Source organism: Felis catus, chromosome B3, assembly GCF_018350175.1.
Source record: "Felis catus isolate Fca126 chromosome B3, F.catus_Fca126_mat1.0, whole genome shotgun sequence".
Classification (NCBI taxonomy): domain Eukaryota; kingdom Metazoa; phylum Chordata; class Mammalia; order Carnivora; family Felidae; genus Felis; species Felis catus.
In genome coordinates, this window is record NC_058373.1 from 81,329,513 (window position 1) to 81,343,949 (window position 14,437).

At 37.2% G+C, this 14,437-nt stretch overlaps 1 protein-coding gene across 8 annotated transcripts in view; it reads left to right on the plus strand.

Annotated features, from left to right (window-relative positions):
* Window positions 1–14,437, plus strand: part of NUBPL (nucleotide binding protein like) — a 222,123-nt gene that overhangs the window by 171,210 nt on the left and 36,476 nt on the right. For all 8 annotated transcript variants that reach the window (XM_003987533.6, XM_045059768.1, XM_019832905.3 and 5 more), the window contains one exon: window positions 6,370–6,463. In XM_003987533.6, the coding sequence (XP_003987582.3) occupies window positions 6,370–6,463 (94 nt within the window). The remainder of the gene's footprint in view (window positions 1–6,369; window positions 6,464–14,437) is intronic.

Consider the following 14,437-nt stretch of genomic DNA (forward strand, 5'->3'; position numbering starts at 1 on the left):
GTTTTACTTTAGATTTATATTGTATATAAAAGATGACTCACATGGCAGAATAAAATTGTAAGAGACAATTTGACTCATAGAATCACTCAGTGAATGTTGATGGAACACTGACTAGGCATTATGGAGGAGATTGGATGTGGAGAGCAGAGTCCAGAGATGAATAAAGAAGGGTCTCTTTTTTAAGGAACTTATACTGAAGTTGGGGGGGATAGTTATGTACAAAAAAATTCATACTCTAGGATTTTTAGAACTTGAAGACCCATTAAAAACCTGAAAGTTAGTTGAATCGAAAGTCCTAAGAGCTTGGGCCTAACAAATTTGTCTCTGGGCCTGAGACATGGTTAGCTGCATCTTGTATCCTAGTAGTGGCATGGTTTCCTGTCGGCTTCCAAGCAAAGCACAAGTACTATTCTGTTTGCTACATTAGGACTATGCCTAACTAGAGTTGGAGAAACAGGAAATCAGGGACAGATGGCAGAACTTAGCCATAGGAAAGAAGTTGCAACAGATAGAAGGCCAGAATTAGACACAGGGACACTACCTTGAGATCTAGTATTTATGAGTCAAGTAGGCATAAAAGTCAAAACCAACTCTTCAGTCAGTAACCAAGCGCAGACTAGAAGGAAAGAGCTAGTGTCCGGCCCAGCTCAAGTTCCTTTAAGGATTGGCCTTACTGCTTATGGAACAAGCACCATATAAATGGGCTGCCTGGACATAGCCCACTTTTAAATTATTCAGTCTAGATTTTGTTCCATTTCCCTGTTTTATGATTTCTCTGTCCGTTCTTTAGTTACACCTTTTTCTTGCCCTTAGAAGTTTAATTCTTCTTGCCTTCCACTTTGCCTCCAGCAGGCTTATAGCTTTGCCTCCCTTTCTTGGCAGTGATTTTCCTCCCTGTTCCTACAAGGCCCAAGGTCTACCCCTGCTGCTGTTTTTTTTATCAGGATCGTATTGGCCTTGCTAGAAGACCTAAGATTTCAGGGACACTCTCCCTTTGCTTTGGAGCAGCATATGTTGACCCTATAATGCTTACATGTGGCCTGTCTAGTGATGGTGAGGGAAACTGCCACCCTCGAGGCTGACTGTGGTAAACTGCTTGAGCTATCTGAGAAGCCCAAAATGGAATGCAACTATGGGCCCTTTCTTTTCAGACTTACAGCTCAGCCTGTCTGCACTTGTGGTCCCAGTATTCCCTAGAGTAAGGCCTGATTGCTACTGCTTTCGTCAGCTTCTGGAGGAAAGTGGCCCATGTTCTTTTCCTGTTCATAGCACCACCCTCTTCATAACTAATGCCCTGAAAAAGATAAATTACTTTATCTGCCCATACAGAAGATACACTTTTATCTCCTCAGAAAAGAGGGGATTGCCCTTATTTCAGTTTTGAATTACTTTCAGATTATTGGGCATCATTTTGAACATAAAATAGAAACTATTATTTGGAGAAGCCATATCAGCTTAAAATCACCCCAGTCGGTGTTAGTTGGGGATAGTTTCCTTTCCTAAGGTTGCCCATAAAAAAAGAAATAAAAGTAACACAGATTTAGTAATTATTCCTGGTGGCATAACTTTCAAGTGTTGGATATCTTAACAAATAAAGTGAAAGAACAATACGAGAAAGGCAATAACTTAAGTGGTGATGTTATAGCAATTACAAATACATATATATTTATAGGACAGATGAGAAAGCAATGTTCTAATGTTATTTAAATGGCTTTGAACAAAAGCTCAGTGACTACATTATATTTGGATACCAAAATTCTGTATCTCAAACACTTTAGAGGGAAATAAAAGTTATATGAAACATCTTTCACAGAGCCTCTCTCGGCAGACTCAGGTCTGAAGTCTTACCTCTGATCTGCATCTCATCCCATCCTTACGGCTACTGGCATTGTTTTTGGTCCTCCCATTATGCTGTTTATGTCCTCCTTCAAAATTAATGCACATGTTTGACTCTCAAGCTACCTTGCTGAATTCTCTGTTGTAGTGCTGCCTCTTTATCCACAGGGTATCTCTGAACTACCTTGGTAATTCTACTTCTAGACTGATTTAGTCTTTCCTGATGAGATCCCTTTATTTTGGAGTCTGAGAGGGTTTTGCCAAAGGTGAGGTTACCATGAGGCTAATGAAGTTTAAACTCTGGATTCCATACTTGAGATGCTGAGAGCTGTAGAATGTTCCAGGTGGAGAGAGGAAGCAGGTTGCATTTGGGAAGCATTTCTGTGTAAGCATTTATGTTATTCAAGGGATCTTAGAGAAAGGAAGTTGAATATCTAAAGCTCCAGCATTTTAGGGTGATTTCTTTTCACATTCTAAATAAATTTTGACTTGTTATACCTAAATTTGCCTTCATAATTTTGTATTCTTATTCTTAGAAAGAATCACCCAAATTGTATATGCTGCAGGCCACACAAAATCCCATTAGGATCTGCCACTGGTTTTTACTAAATGAGGTACCTGGATGTTTTGCTAGTACTTACCACCTACATTTAGTAACATGCAATTTATAAGAGTAAACAAACACTAAGTAGAATCTAGAGAATCCCCACATCACTTTAAAATCAGTGCGTTGGTGACTCTTTTACAAGAGAACTGGAACTTGTTGGTAGCCAGTATATTTCAGTGTTTGTATTAGTGAATGCTGTAAAAATGGAACTCAGATAACTGAGTTCAGTTCAGTTCAAGTCAGCCAGCCATTGTGGGATGCCTGCTGTGTGTGATCAAGGTACTGGACCAGAATCATTTTTTAGTTTAAATGCAATTTAAGATTCATTTGAAATTGTCTTAACAGTGAAGTATTTTTAGTTCCTTGGAACCCTAGTAGCAGTTCTCTTTAAAGAAATAAGAAATTGGAGCCAATGTGATAAATATGCTTAAAGCCAGGAAACAATAATGATAAATTGTTGGCACCAATCATTTGATGTTTTCTGAAACAAAGAGACTTGTCATTCTGCCAGTGCTAGGGGTTTCAGTGAAGAGGATATACAGTGGAAAGTATCCTTTATCTTTTCTGTAGATAGTTTCATAGATGAAGGCCATAGGTAAGTTTGGGGTAACTATTTTTCAAACCAAGGAACCTTAAATTGAAAATGAATTGTTATGCTCATCATTTCATCATTCTTTTTAAAATGGGTCATTTGATCAGTATCAAATACTTTGTGTTTGAGAAGTATCATAAAATTCCTGAGAGACAAGATAATATATAATATCAGGTAGTGATAAATGTTTTGAAGACAAAGTCAGAGAAGGAGATTGATGGTTGGGGGTGGGGGTGCTGTTTTAGAAATGCTGTACTGACTTCTAGCTATTGCTTGAATTTGCCAAGCATATCCCCATTGATTAGAACCTTTTCTGCACTTGCTGTTGCTTCTGCCTGGAATGTTTTGTTTCCTTCAGATGACCGCTTCAGTTATTTTCTGACTTCACTCAGTTTAAAGTAGTGCCATTCACCATTCTGTTCTTTTTCCCTGCTCTACAAGTATACTTTACCATTTGCTTGGGAACCAAAGAGATTAAAATAAATTCTTTGATAAATCCTTGGCTATCTGAACTCTTACTGTTTGCTCTCTGAAATTCAGGAATTGAAGAGATTTTTATTTTATTTTATTAAAAAAAATTGTTTTTAAGTAGGCTTCATGCCCAGCACGGAGCCCATTGTGGGGCTTGAACTCACAGCCGTTAGATTGAGAGTCAGATACTTAACTAACTGAGCCACCCAGGCACCCCTTGAAGAGATTTTTTAAAACAATCTCTTGTTTGATCTAGATATCTTAATTAGGAACCAAATAATTTTGTATAGTAAGAGATACTTATTTTCTTCAGAGCACTTTTACCCACTGATTTGTCTTTGTATGTGTTTGTCTGCCTGACTTCCTCACTAAACTGTTAGTTCCACAGTGACTGGGAATGGCTGGGACTTTATTTTGTCCACTACTGCATCCCTATCACCTGGAACAGTGCCTGGCACCTAATCAATTCTCAATAAATATGTGTTGAATATATGTGTTGATACATGAATGAATCTATTTGACCCTGTGTCATCTAAATCTTAATTTAAATTTTTTTTTAACGTTTATTTATTTTTGAGACAGAGAGAGACAGAGCATGAACAGGGGGGGCAGAGAGAGAGGGAGACACAGAATCTGAAACAGGCTCCAGGCTCTGAGCTGTCAGCACAGAGCCCGACGCGGGGCTCGAACACACGGACCGTGAGATCATGACCTGAGCCGAAGTCGGATGCTTAACTGACCAAGCTACCCAGGCGCCCCTAAATCTTAATTTTAAAAAATATATGCTTATATTTGAAAAAGGCTTATTTCACATTATTAAGTTTTAAGAAGCAAGGTACGGAATTATATACACAGTATGATTGCCATTTAGGTTTTAAAAATTTCAAGTCTTTTCATGTGTTCATTCATTCATTCCTTGAAAGAAAACTCACTAATCATCTGCTGAGTGTCTAGTCTGTGTGTTAGGTATTCTAACTCAGCTACAGTTTCATGATACCAATCATGAAACACTAGTAAATGAATGTTACCCTTCCCCTTACTCATTCTTTCTAGCTATGTTGATCTTCTTTCACTTGCTCACACTAACCTATAACCTCTTTCCTTTGCACAGGTTATTTCATTATGTGCTTAATATCTGTCTCCTATATTATAAATTCTTTCAGCCTAGAAACCATGGTACCATTTAATCGTCAACACCTAGCTCAATGCCTAATATGTAGTAGGGACTGAAACCTTCTATGGCTGAAGGAGTGAATGAATGAATGAATGAATGGATGTTTAGGAGACATACATAGTAGGAACATCATGTCTAATGAAAGTTAGGGGAAGTGAATTTCAAGTTGGGGTCTGAAGAATGAGGATGAATTAGCAAGTGAAGAAGGCTAGGTAGAGTGTTCTGGAGCTTAAGCTCAGACTTCATCCTCAAAGTAGTAGAAGGATTTTATTAAAAACAAAACAAAACATTTACTTATTTATTTTGAGAGAGAGAGAGAGAGCACATGTGTGCATGTGTACACATGCGAGTGGGGAGGGGCAGAGAGAAAGAAAGAATTCCAAGCAGGCTCCACACTCAGCCCAGGAACCAATGCGGGGCTTGATCTCATGACCACAAGATCATGACCTGAGCCGACCTCAAGATGCTTAACCGAGCCACCCACACACCCTGAAATAGAAGAATTTTAAACAAAAAGTGGCACTAACAGATTTGCATTTTATATGGACCATTTTTCAGTGGTGTAGGAACAGACTGGATGGACAATGTCAAAGCAGAGACACTGGGACGGTTTAGTGAAAGATGATTGTTGTCTCCATTGGGTTCTCAGCAAGGGGTTAAGAGAAAAGTAAATACACTTGAGAGATTTTTAAAAGGCAGAATAAGTGACTAGTGCCAGTGAGGGAAAGGGAAAAGTTAAGTATGATTCCATGCTTCCACCTTAGGCAAATGGGAAGATCGTACTGTGGACTTAGAGGGAGAAGCCATCTAAGGTGAAAAGAGCCTATGGAATCCTTAAGGCCTATATAAATTGAGGCTGAGCCTTAAGGACTTGGTAATATAGCTGAATTTTCTAGGTGTAGATGCTTAGAAAGATGCCTGGAAAGAAATAATCAAAATGTTAATAGTATTGGAAGTCTAGTTCTGTTTCTAAATTTTTCTTTTGATTAAGTTTTGGTTATCATTATTAGTGTGTTTTATGAAGGAACAGTAAACTTTAAAAATTATATTAGGATCTGTCATAGGAAATGCTGTACCTAAAAACCCAAGGTTACAAAACTAAGGCCTTCCTAGGTCAAATATTGGCTTTTCCCAATGAAAATAAATTATTGGTCCTGAATAGAAGTTTACTGTGGAATGGGTTCATCTTTAGTGTATGTAGGTATGTGTTGGGGGCGGGGGGCAAGAGAGAAAGGGTCATTTGGAAATTTTACTGTATCATTAGTAGAGGGCCTGCTAGACCCAGGAACTGATCTTTTATTTATTCATTGTTTAAAAATGTTTATTTATTTTTGAGAATGAGAGAGAGAGAGAGAGAGAGCACATAAGAAGGGGAGGGGCAGAGAGAGAGGGAGACACAGAATCCTTAGCAGGCTCCAGGCTCTGAGCTGTCAGTGCAGAGCTGGATGCAGGGCTCTAACTCACGAACTGTGAGATCATGACCTGAGCCAAAGTTGGACACCTAATGGAATGAGCCACCCCTTACTTATTCATTTATCCTTAGCCTTCAGCATAGTCCCTTACACTTAGTAATGGCTTAAGTGAAAACTGTTGTTTTAGATTTGTTGTTAATATGTTTATTTTTGTTTGCATCACTAATTCACTGCAGTTGTTATATAATGTTGTTATTTGTGTCATCTTGGTTTTTAGGTAGATTGGGGTCATCTGGACTATTTAGTTGTTGACATGCCACCCGGAACTGGAGATGTGCAGTTATCAGTCTCACAGAATATTCCCATTTCAGGTAATCTTAAACTTTAATTTGTGCTGTCTTTGGTATTTTGCTATTGCCATACAGAGAAACAGACTCCATGACAGGCAAACATTTTTATGTCTCAAAAACAATCATTTATAAATTTGTCTTTAGAGATCAGATTCATAAATTCAGTTTTTCAAAATATTAGCAGAATGAATGTATTTACAAAAACATGGTGGTGTTATAAATCTGTGTTCTAGAAACAATAACAAATATTGTTTAGGTAGAACATTGCTGTTTGCTTCACAGCTGTCATGCAGTGACAGCACAGTGCCTGATACATGGTGGACACTCAGTAAATATTCATTGAATAAATACTGAATACAAGTGAACATTAGGAAAATTTGGCTTTTTGGTAAATACGAGTATGGGAAAGTTTTATATTCAGTTAATTATTTGATGTTAAAGTCAAGAGAGCAATAAACATACTAGCTTACATCAACTACACAATATTTCATTCTGGTAATAGATATCTTTTCTATGAGATGGAATTTAAATATCAGTTGTAAGCTTTTATGTTGAATCTGTTTCTAAGGATTTTCCTAAATTCCAGTGGAGAAATAATTATAAATTTCTCTTATTTATAAGCACTTTGGGAAAGTAATGGAATTTTATTTTATTTTTTATTTTTATTTTTTTCAACATTTATTTATTTTTGGGACAGAGAGAGACAGAGCATGAACGGGGGAGGGGCAGAGAGAGAGGGAGACACAGAATCGGAAACAGGCTCCAGGCTCCGAGCCATCAGCCCAGAGCCCGACGCAGGGCTCGAACTCACGGACCGCGAGATCATGACCTGGCTGAAGTCGGACGCTTAACCGACTGCGCCACCCAGGCGCCCCAGTAATGGAATTTTAAAATGTCATTACAAATCAGCTATCTATTGGCAATAAATAACCAAGAAATACTACTGATGCTTAATCATCAAAAGTTTTAGAAGCTAGATTTTTTTATAAGATATACACATTAGTCAGAAATATCAATATAGCATCATTAAGATGAATTTTTTTCAGGCTGCCCCAAAGGGCAATAAAATGAATATTTTTGATATTTAAATTTATATGTAACTTTATTGGAGTCTGAGATTTCTTCTTTAGTGAGGCAAGCTAGAAAGTAAGAGATGGGAGTAAAATGAGGTAATAGAGGAAAGTAGTTGAGTGTGCCTTTTTCAGAATCAGCATACTAGATAGTCTGTTTTTTCTTTTTTTAAGTAGTTTTGGGAATTTTATATTTCTAAATCTTAATGCTCACTAAATATTTATTGAATAAAATGTGCTTTCTGGCACCTTGAAATTCCTGTTGCAGGCTTCCAAAATGCTTACATCATTCACGTGGATAATATATTGATACACTTGGGCAAAATTATCATGTGTTCCCTGAACTGGGACTTGGTACCTTGAAAAAGTTTAATTTACTTCACACAGATAAACTGATAGCCCTAAGAAATTTACTTTTGTTTACTCAGATAACAGCCTCTCTCTTTGGACAGGATATATGATTATATCACTCTTATAATTTATGCTTATATTCTAAAACCAACAGTGTGTAGATTAAGGTTAAGATTCCCTTCTTTGAAGATTTCTTTCTTATATGCTAAAATTTAACCAGTAATATTTCTTTATTCACTTCCTTTGATGAAGAGTCTGCCCTATAATAAGTAGGTCATTAATATCATATGATAATAAAAAGTAGTATTTTTTTGTTGTGGTGGTGGTAAAACATAATAGTTCAGTAGTATTGAGTATATTCATATTGTTGTGCAACCATCACCACCATCCAACTACTGAACTTTCTCATCTTCCCAAACTGAAACTCTGTATCTGTTAAATAATAGCTATTAATTCCCTCCTCTCCCTAGACCCTAGTAGCCACCATTCTTTCAGAAACAGTATTTTTTATGTTAAGATTAGGGAGTGAGGAAAATATATTTTTAAAGATAGATAAATATTGATATATCTAATATTGGCTTTATACTTTGTTAATAAAATTTTAAATCAACAAATATTTATCCATATAAAGGTAGATTCTAAGCCCTGTGGAGGATCCAGACTATTAAATCACAAGCATTTTCCCTAGAGCATAGTTCTGTACCTTTTTTGATACTCAGACCTTTGAGATTTGATTAATATGTGGGTTTTCTGCAGGAAGATGTACCTACAGAAACACTATTTTAATGTGTCATTTTAGGAGGCTCACAGTTCTCAGGTTAGAAGCCCCAGCTCTAGGAGACAGAGCAAGGGGAAGGGCAGGGGAACAAGTGTCTACTCTGAAAAGAACTACCATGCAGAATGTAAAAAGTGCTGTATGAAAAATCTGAACTCTGTGCTGTGGGGGATCAAAGGACAAAGAGATCATGGATTTGAGGGGAATTGTAAAACTTAATGGAGATGAGATTTTTTAAATGTTTATTTATTTATTTTATGAGAGAGAGAGAGAGTGCAGGGATGGGGCAGAGAAAGAGGGAGAGAGAGAGAATCTCAAGCACGCTCCACACTCACTGCGGAACCTCACACAGGGCACAAACTCAAAACTGTGAGATCATGACCTGAGCAGAATTCAAGAGTTGGATGCTTAATGGACTGAGCCACCCAGGCATCCCTGGAGATAAGCATTAAAGAATAAATACAATACATTGTAGAGCATTCAAGATAGCACCGTACCTTATTTGCTTTGCTTTTTCTTGGCCTAAGGGGAAGAAGTCAGAAAATGAAACTTCGGGTGTTTATAATTCTATTATAGAAACGTAACATACCTTTTACTTCCCAAGTCTGATCCATTAAAAATAAATAGGGCCAGGTATTAACGCTGCTTTTGAAAATTCATAAATTTAGTGATTTCTGAACATTGGAAGTAAAATTATTGTTTATCAGTGTTTTCTAAATTTTCTTTAATGAGCATGTATATATTTAAATTTTTAAAAAGTAAATAGAAAGCAGTAATTCTTTAAGAACAGATTTCTGTATAAATTGGTGCCATGATTATTGCCTGTTATTAATAAACTACCATTTAAGGATAGTCTTTGATATATTAAATTTTATATTTAATTATCATAGGTATTATATTTTCTCATTTGCTTAAATATTTGAAGAGTTAGGCAGCTTTCCGAAGATCATACAGTTAATGGATCCTACCTGAGGCTCATACCAGTTCTGATAAAGTGTAAAGCCCAGGCTCTCAACCTCTACATAAAACTGTTCTAATACAAAGTCCAACACTGTTTGACTCACTGATTTTCTGAGTTTAGTTCTAGTCTATTCAAACCCATTTAAGTAGAAATTACTCTATTCTCATTGATCTCTGATAAAAATAAATTTATTCATGAATATGCCTAAACCTGTGCAATCCTATATGATAAATATACAGCCAACGGTTTGTATGAGTGCTTACTAGGTTCAGTTTTGTTTCTGTTTCAATTCCTGAGAGATTGCTTTGAGCCTCTTTAACTTGTCTATTCCAGGGAAGGTCTGGAGACAGTCTAGAAGCAGTTTTCTTTGGCCTGTAGGAGTAGAGCTCCAAATGATTCTTGGAAAGACCACTGTCATCTTTGGGCAGATCATTTGGCTAGTTTCCAGGCATGCTGGCTATCAGTAAGAGTTGTAGCGGTCAGTTGTTAGTACATTCATACTGTGGATTATTATGTCAATATTAAAGTTAACAACAATGAAAAGACTGGATTTTCTATACTGACTATATGTTAATTTTATACTTCGAAAAAAATCCAGCAGTAAAAGTATCCTACCAAAAGGATGTAATGGGGTTGGGGTAGGAGGCGGGAGGATACATGTGATTGTGATTGTGTGTATGTGTCTGTGTGTGTGTGCATGCACACTTGTGTGTGTTAAATGCTTATGAGTTCCTGAGGTTTGGTTTAATTCAGGCCAGCATCATTTCATAGGTAACAAATCTGAGCTGTCTCCCAGGAAGTGTACCAACCAGAGAGTTGCTGGCCTGGCTTGAATCATGGCTTTCATCAGTTTATATTATCTGGAACAGCCTGTCAGATTCATATCTGCCTTTCTAGGCCTAACTGAATTATCTCTTCTCTAATTATGAACCAAATTTTCCTTTTCTCTTATATTTGACTTTAGAACTCTTTTAAGATACTGTGTTCTACCTTTTCTTATGTCCCATATCCTATAAAACATATAAGCCTTTTAGACTCCCATTTGAGCCCCTCTGTGATTTGACTTCCCTCTCCTTCCTGCCAAACTCCTTCACATAATCTGGAATCCCTTCCCAAAACCCTTATGTAGTTACTGCCCCCTCTTTCCTCCCTTACAAAGGCTCTGTCTTTATATACATTTGACCCTCATTTAGACTATCTTTCTAATCAGTGGGTATCCATATCCTGCATACCCTTTATTTCAAATGTCTACTCCCTGTCATCTTTCTCCTATCCATAGTTGGGAATCATTTCTCTCTCTTTGGAATTTACATAGCATTTCATTTAGACCACTTCTGTAGCACTTCTCATGTTCTCCATTCATAACCTGCATAACTGTGTTATCTTCTGTAACAGACCATTTACTCCCTGGGGGGCTAAGGATTTGTTTCATTCTTCTTTGTATTTTTCACAGTGCCAAACTCTGTTCCTTCCTGTAACCACTCAGGAAATGTTGAGTTGGGGAATGAGTGTTTTATCTGTGTATCTGTATTATCTTCTCAAATAGGATGTAAGCTGCCTGAATGCAAGAACTTTTTCCTATTCATCATAGGACTTACAGTACCTTGAGCAGTAGCTTATGCAATTAATAGTGATTGAATAAATAACAAAGCTATTTGACTAGCTATCACTGTTTATGTAAACAGATTTGTACCTCCTTATCATTCTTACCGTCCTGCTGACTCACTCCTGTGATCTCCTCCACCCCAACTGCTCTAATCCAGGTGTTTTCTTGTATAAGTTTTAAAAAGTATTTATTAAAAACATGCATTTTATTTTACTCTCCTTTTGCGAGAAACATACTTTCATTTTAAGGATTTATTTCTGCTGTCCTTTTTCCTCTTTATGTATAATAGCTTTGTGGTCAGATGATACCTTTTAGTATTTGTTTTGGCATCTGGGAAATAGTGTTCATGTGGACACTTGCTGTTTGGTTACATGCAGGCTCTGTATTAAATTAGTAGTGAGAATCACTAGCATTGCTCCATTCTAAGACAATAATAAATTCTCTCATTTACTTCCAGGAATGCTTAGTAAGGTGCTAACTGCCTCTCTCTTTATCCTTACCTATGGAATATCTGCCTACACAACAGACGTAAAAGGGTCAAATTAGAGAATGTAGAAGTTCTATCTAAATGTATATATTTTTAGAAACTACTTGAAGGCTTTAAAAGAGTTTTTTGGTGGGATGGTGGTGGTGAGATGTTGTGAATTAGAAAGAGCCTTTGTATCAACTTTGCATATGTCTAAGCCATTCTTGAAAATGAAATGAAGTGATATATTTTATATTTGGAAAGAGACATCCTTTTGGAAAATTTATGGAGGCAGACCTATATAAACAAAAAGATCCTTTTTCTGAATGCTAATTAGCAATTCTTTGTATGAGTTCCCTTTTTTGTTTGTTTGTTCTATCAAATAGATGACAAGCTCACTATAAGAAGAAACTTGAAGGAAAAAAAAGCCCTCCTCTTATTTGTGTTAAAAGTATTGTGTACCAACACAGTAATAAATATGTTGACAGCAGTATTAGTGGCTAATGATTTAAATTTGAGCTTACATGAGCTATTGAATCATTACAAATACCTAGTAGTTGTAGTAATTGCTAGAGGGAAAAGAGACAGAATAAAGGATGGGAAATAACCAATTATAGTCTTTGGATTTGCTCTTGTTGAACTTGCCATGGGAAAAAGGCAGAGTTGTCAGTGCTGGTTTTATTTTTCTTACTCCTTTTATTTTTCTTTTTTAAGTGATACAGTTTGCTGGGGTTTTGCTTGTTGTTTGTTTGGCTTGTAAATTAGTTGTTGCCATACACTGAGTTGGGTGCATTCCAGGGTTGACTTCTGGGTTTTTTAAGACATGAGCTCTTAGGAATTTTTGAACACTTATCTGCTCTTCCATAATAGAAGAGGATTAATGTTTCTTTGAGGAACAGTATAAGTGCCTTGAACATTTTGAAAATACATGCACTGTGCTAGTATTTGAATTCTGATGGATATTACCTAATTTTTTCTTTCTTCCTTTGCTTTTTTTCCCCCTCCTTTGCTTTAACTGAAGTCCTTTGCATAACTATATGAAGACTATCTTAATTTGATTTGAGCTCTTAGAATTAAGTGAAGAGTGGATGCTTCACATCAAGTATGTGAAGCACATTTTCTAAGAGACTGGAGAGTTTTAGTAAGTTGTTTCTATTATGATAGCTGTATTAGTCAGGGTCCTGACAGGAAACGGATGACATACCTTAAAAGGAATTAACAGAATGAACTTAATGAAGGGACTGGTAATGAGGTGTGGGCAGCATTAAGGAAACCAGCAAGAGAAGGTGAAGTACCCAGGGACTAGTGACAGTAGGAAGTTATTGCTGTTCCTCTGCCTAATGGGGCCTGGGAATGAACTGTGTCAGTAGAACCTTGGGACTGCTGGAGCCATGGAAGAGGGGCTGCCTGTTGGCTGCTGTGGCCACAGAGGGACTTAGCCAAGGCCAGAACTACTGCAAGGCAGGGAGTGCATGAGGTAGGTAAGAATACTGCAATCTCTTTTTTCCTCTCAGAGTCTTATATCCTGCTGGTACCTCCTACTGGCAGATCCCTACTGGAAGCCAGAGGGTAAGGGAACTCAGGTGGTACAGTCCACAGAGACCAGCTATCCAGGCACTGATCAGGATAGAGAGGGGTGGGGAATGAAGCAGAGCTTAGTGAGGGGAAGGAAGTGAAGTGCAGCAAGTGCAAAATAACTAGAACACCATCTCCTCTTGGTCATCCTCCTTATAATTGTGCATTAGTGGCTTGCAGGAGATGAAATGCAGAGCAAATATTTGTGCCCTCTAAAAGTCTGCAGGCCAATACAGATACTAGTAGTACAAAGTAGTAAAAATCCATACTATCACAAGGTAAAATTTTACTGTTATCAAGTGTATGAACAGAATATTTATTTGTAGATAAGCAATGATAGAAGTACATTTTGTATAGTGGGGAATAATAGATGGAAGAATTTATTTTGATAGGATAGAGCTATGAACAAAAGTTGCCCTTCACTTTATTAATTAAAAATTGATGTAGGAGTGAAACTTTTGGGAAGAGTTTTTATAATAGAAGGGACAAAGATTGAGCAGTTGAGAGGGGAGCCATCATGGTCCTTTCTTTGTTCCCTTTCTTTTTCTTTCAGGGAAGGGCAGAAGTGGCACAGAAAGCAGCCAAATAGTCCTAGTATGGGTCCCTCCTAGTGAGGGAGTTACTGTATATGGAGTAGTCAGCTAGATAATATGCTATGTTTGAGCTCAAGAGAAGCTACACTGGCAGACTAAAAATGACAAAAATAAGGTGATGCCCTTTCTTCCTGTCTAGGGCCCTTTCTGTCTGGACCGTATGGTTAGAAGGAAGACCAGAGGCCTTTCTGCCTCTCACTCATTTAAATGAGATGAGGTCGGAATTTTAAATTAAGTCACTTTAATATTTCACTCACTGTTTAAAGTGAAAGTCATTTATTGCTTGTGAAAGGCATTGGGCAATTGCTACACTAACTGAACTCCTATTCACTTATCAAAGACACATGAGAAAAAGCTGGACAAGTCCACACTAGTGTTTTGCCCTCTACCAGCAGTTTATTTGGTCTAATCAATGATGTCTTTTATGATAACACTCTTTGGTTGCTAATTTGTACAGTAGTTTTGATAATATGAAAACCTACTCGGGTTTGGAGGATCAGAAACTTATTGTTGCTATTGTTACATAAATGACTTACCTTAGGCCATCTCTTGAAATAGTTTCCTTGTTTATCTGGTATTTACTATCTGAAAGGAATAG